This window comes from Zingiber officinale, chromosome 7B, assembly GCF_018446385.1.
Source record: "Zingiber officinale cultivar Zhangliang chromosome 7B, Zo_v1.1, whole genome shotgun sequence".
Classification (NCBI taxonomy): Eukaryota; Viridiplantae; Streptophyta; class Magnoliopsida; order Zingiberales; family Zingiberaceae; genus Zingiber; species Zingiber officinale.
The window spans coordinates 155,358-160,037 of NC_055999.1; the positions used below are offsets into that span (position 1 = coordinate 155,358).

General features: G+C 39.3%; 1 protein-coding gene across 1 annotated transcript; it reads right to left on the minus strand.

The window, feature by feature from the left end:
- Positions 1-727: 727 nt before the first annotated feature.
- LOC122004839 (U-box domain-containing protein 34-like) lies at positions 728-4,432 on the minus strand. The gene is made up of 11 exons (XM_042559656.1): positions 4,390-4,432; positions 4,107-4,323; positions 3,893-4,014; positions 3,699-3,811; positions 3,484-3,605; positions 3,340-3,396; positions 3,050-3,246; positions 2,826-2,927; positions 1,989-2,417; positions 1,164-1,910; positions 728-1,076 (listed from the first exon to the last, which is right to left on the minus strand). Exons 2-11 carry the CDS (start codon positions 4,291-4,293, stop codon positions 873-875), a joined length of 2,280 nt encoding a protein of 759 aa, XP_042415590.1. The 5' UTR covers positions 4,294-4,323; positions 4,390-4,432; the 3' UTR covers positions 728-872.
- Positions 4,433-4,680: the final 248 nt, after the last annotated feature.

Here is a 4,680-nt window from a genome sequence, read left to right on the forward strand (position 1 = left end):
CTTGATAAAGTGGCTTCATTGATCACCACCATGCATGTTTTGTCAGAAGTTTGAGCGATCACACGATCAATCATAGGTCAAACTCCTGGGAAAGCCTCTCCCAGCATTGACAGAAAGAGCCCAATGAACTGTTCCGAACTCAACATATCAAATGATTATCAAAGAATGGATTAACCTTCGTCGTCAAAGCATATTCCCTTTTCTAAATTTAACTAAAATATAATGCTTGTTTCACAAAATTTCAGAAATTATGTTATATAATTTCCTCCTCCTATTATTATTATTATTATTATTATTATTATTATTATTATTATTATTATTATTGACAACGAGGGATATAAAACTGGAGGAGGTTAGTTTCATGGTAGTTACCGACTGAATTGTGTTAGTAGAAAATTAGGTTGTTCACGTTGCTTGCCGACATGCAATCGGACTTTGAATTCTTTAACTGAATAAATAAATAAAATTTTTTATGAATAAAAAGACCAAGAAGTTTGAAATTTTGAATACCTACTTCCTCCTCATTAGTCATAAGATTGACGTGAGAGAATATCCATTTGAATTTGTTTCTTCAACTTAATTTGTTTAATATGATCACTACGCTTCGCCTGAACAGATTTCAATTTTTTCCTTCCTCAACGGTCCTTTTAAAATCGCAGAATGAACTACTCGACCATTTAATTAGTTTTATATTTGACATATACACTGTTAGATTCTGTCAAACAACTGCAAAACAATACATATATTATTGTGAAGAACCATTTGTACACTTTTATTTTTATTCCATTATTTACACAACCAAAATAAAATTAATTAAAAGATGAACACATTTCTAAAAAAGGCAAAATTTGAATAGAAAGGTAGACCACCATTTAGTTGATTCCAAGAGGCGGCAATGATGCTCGCAACTTCAATTCTTGTATGGCTGAATGCACTGAGACATTACGAATTATGTATTTATGAGAAAGCCTTTGTTTGGTCACAGGAGATGTATCATATTGCTCAAGCCATGCTTTAATGGCTCTGTACTCGTATGTGTAACCATCAGCAGCAACATATGGATCATCCATCACTTCCTGCATTCAGACATCGATTTTTTTTCAGCAAATTATTGGCCAGCAAATTTAAAAAAAAAAAAAAAGGCAAGAAGATTTTAGTTTTACCTGTAGTATGGGACAGAGACAATGCTTTGGCAAAACGATCTTGTCTTGTCTACTTTTGAAGTATCCATTTCCCTCGTTCACCATATTCTGAAGCTCCGGTAAAATTTCCAAATTGAGATCAGGTCGATCCCTGCATTTCAATTGTGTACACCGCAGAGCGAGTTTAGCTAAACTCTCAGCCTCAGCAAGAGGCCAATCAGTGATTGATTTGTCGAGCACACGAGTGAAGTTTCCTTCTTTGATTGCTTCCTCCATGCTCATTATCAATCCTTTTGGATGCTTCCCTGTCAGCAGTTGTAGCGCAACCATGCCCCAGGCATAGAGATCCGACTTGGGGCGGATTGTACCTGTCCTTTGGTATTCTGGATCCATGTAAAAGAATGTACCAGCAAGAACAGTTTCTTTGTATTCTGTAAGACCGTCGGGCACCACTTCCGAGAGGAGTTTAGCTAGTCCGACATCTCCAATCTTGCTCACGTAGTTGCTATCCAACAAGATGTTCCCTGGCTTAAGATCACGGTGAACTATAGGCTCAGGCTTGTTGCCGTGAAGAAAAGAGAGTCCTAGAGCTACTTCACAAAGAATACGGAACCGGATAGTCCAAGGAAGCGGCTTCTTGCCATCGCCAAATAGTACATCTTCTAAGCTTCCATTTTCCATGTATTCATACACAAGACAACCATTCTCAGGGCAGACTCCAAGGAGTGAAACCATGTGAGTATGATGAAGGCGGCTAAGAATTTCTACCTGCACAAGTTTGAAATTAGTGGTTACATCTATTCCCTCTGTCAAATGGGTCAATAGCGTTTTATGATTTACATTTACCTCTCTAAGAAATTGCTCTCTCTTGTCTCGTTTATCATGAAGAAGAACCTTGACGGCTACAGTGGTATCATCAAGAGTGCACTTGTAGACACTCCCACAACTTCCCTCTCCTATTTTCTTGTCTTCAGAAAAGTTATCAGTAGCCTCTTCTATTTCATCCTTGGAATATTTTTGGCACCATTTGCTATTTGAGAAATCTATTATTTCTGATTTCTGAAAAGACACCTTGGCAGTTGCAGGTTCTGCATTCTGTCTTTGTAGGGTCTCTTGCACAAGTGAAGCTAATTGCTTAGCTTCCTCAACTTCTTTCACAGCTTTCAAATGTTTTGCTCTTTCTTCTGCAGCAATTTTTTTCAATATTTTCTCCCTCTCTAACGCATCCTTCACTTTCCTTTCAGCTAAAGAGCATTCAGTGGAAAGTAATTGAACCTGCCCAAAATAAAGTAGTAGATTTTTTAGGAAACAAAAGTCAGGTGATAAAAGAAGTGATGAAACAACAAGAGAATCTGTGTTGAGTGGTTTCGAGAGGAAAAGAAAACACCATGATAATGGAGGAGCAAAAGTTTCATCCAGAAACAAGCCAAAACTTCCCCCAAAATTTGACAAAATAAGAAGGTACTACGATATATACAATAAAAATCCCAGCCTTGCCAGGGGACTTGACATCTTGATCAGATAAATAAACATCAAAACTAATACGCATTGCCACAAGCACAAATTAATTAAGGCAACATGTGCTTCATATGCATCATTAGTTCCTCGTAAGGAAAATAATCTAATATGAAGCACCTAAGACAGATCCAGCTTTAGTCAAAATAGCAAGAAACTTTGTAAAACCTTTGTCTTTGCATGAAACAAGTCGTCACAAACTTGATGATACTTGGCAAGAGTGCTTTGTAACTCCTTCCTTAACTTTGATACTTCAGCTGAAGATTCACCCTGGAGATTATTTTAGACAAGTATCATTAATTCAGCACGTAGCACCATCGTTTAATACGAGCTCAAATTCAAATAAGCCCGAATCACATAATTACATACTGTGTCAAAGAGAGAGAGAGAACCTTTTTAGTTGAGTGGAAGACCATAAAAGACATGTCTTTAATATAGTCCAGAAAACCAAATTTCTTGTGTGTAGGAACTTTTACTATTTCATTACTTAATTCTCCTTCATCGTGTACTTCACTAAATTGCGAAGTTTCAGAATATGTACTGATGAATGACTTCTGGTCGCTGGTGGGATAAGCATGCAAGCCAACACCTGTCAACAGTGATTTTTAAGGCTTTATGTTCATCTTCGGCTCAATAAATGCAAACAATGCTCTTCATCAAGGCAAGAAGTCCTATTTCCTACCTCTCCGACCAAGTAACTTGTGGCTGATGGCTTCTACATGGGTGCTACAGTTAGCATCTGCAATAACAAAAGTCATGTGTGCTTGTAGGTAAGCAAGAATATGTCAAAATATCATTTATTCAGTAGGCTTAATTTTATGTATACCATCTGCCGGAAGTTGGTTAGCAAATTTCACCACGAGCTTGTATCGTGACACAACGAAAAGGTTGCAAGAATTGGATGAGTGTTTTAGGATTGTCGTTGGCACATCCGAGCCCTTCAGTATCCTATGAAGTTGGAAGCAGTAAGAATTGTTCAGTGAAGCCCTAGAACTGATGAAGAATTGTATGAGGTGTACGTCTGATGAGAAAGATCAAGACCTTCTCAAAAAATTTGATGAAGATCCCAAGACCAAGTTCTTAGTTCCCGAGTCCGAAGCATATTTCAGTAGAGCGGAAGCAGGGTCTCCTCCTTCCAGAACAACAGTGTCAATCTGTCGAAAAAGTTACCATTTTTAAACCAATGGAGAAGGATGTTCAAAGGAAAGACAAGGAGCTAGCGGCACAGATCTCACATTATTGGTACCGCAAAGCTGTCTGAACTCGAGGAACACGCGCTGGGCGATCGATTTCTGATCCCGCACGTACATTTCCACAACGTCTTTCCCCACGCAGTCCACAGGAACCAGTTCTCCCGCTGCGAAAAGGGGGGGAAAAAAAATTAAAAATCCCACCTTTAATTTGTTCTAGAGTTTGAAGGGATGAAGAGAGGAGGATAAGGGGGCTTACACGGAGACGGAATGGAAGCGATGGCGGGGATGACATGAACAAGGACGACGCGGTGGGCATGGGGAACGAGGTACTTGGCGGCCCAACGGACCGCGCGTCGGCTACGACGGCCACCGCCGAGTCCGCCGCAAACAGCCACCGCCACCGCCGCCTCTGAGGCTCCTTCGCCAGTGTAGGGCGTCATCATCACAGCGATGCTCGGAAGAGGGGCGTGGAACTAAGAATTTAGAAGAGGGAGGAGTCACGAGAAGCAATTTGCAATTTGACTTGGAAATGTGCATACCCGAGTCAACGTCTCGAGTGCAGAGGAAACTTCGCTTGGATGGTTGGAAGATGAGAAGGGACGTGGCTTTATTTTATTATATGCAAACTATTTATATAATTATTAGTACGATTGGAAGAATTTGGGTGGGCTAAATTGAGTAAAAAAATTAATTAAGGAGTCACAAATCAAATTAATCCATTAATGCAAATCTTTCAATGGAAATATATAGTTCGGATAAATACATAGATAGATTGCTTTAAGTAACATTGAAACATTCAACCAGACAAGGACACAACTAACGTAACCGAA

Coding starts and splice junctions, on each gene's coding strand:
- LOC122004839 (XM_042559656.1), bottom strand. CDS start 4,293: ATGATGACGCCCTACACTGGCGAAGGAGCCTCAGAGGCGGCGGTGGCG. Junction 4,015..4,106: donor CGCTTCCATTCCGTCTCCGT/GTAAGCCCCCTT, acceptor CCCTTTTCGCAG/CGGGAGAACTGGTTCCTGTG. Junction 3,812..3,892: donor AGCTTTGCGGTACCAATAAT/GTGAGATCTGTG, acceptor CTTTTTCGACAG/ATTGACACTGTTGTTCTGGA.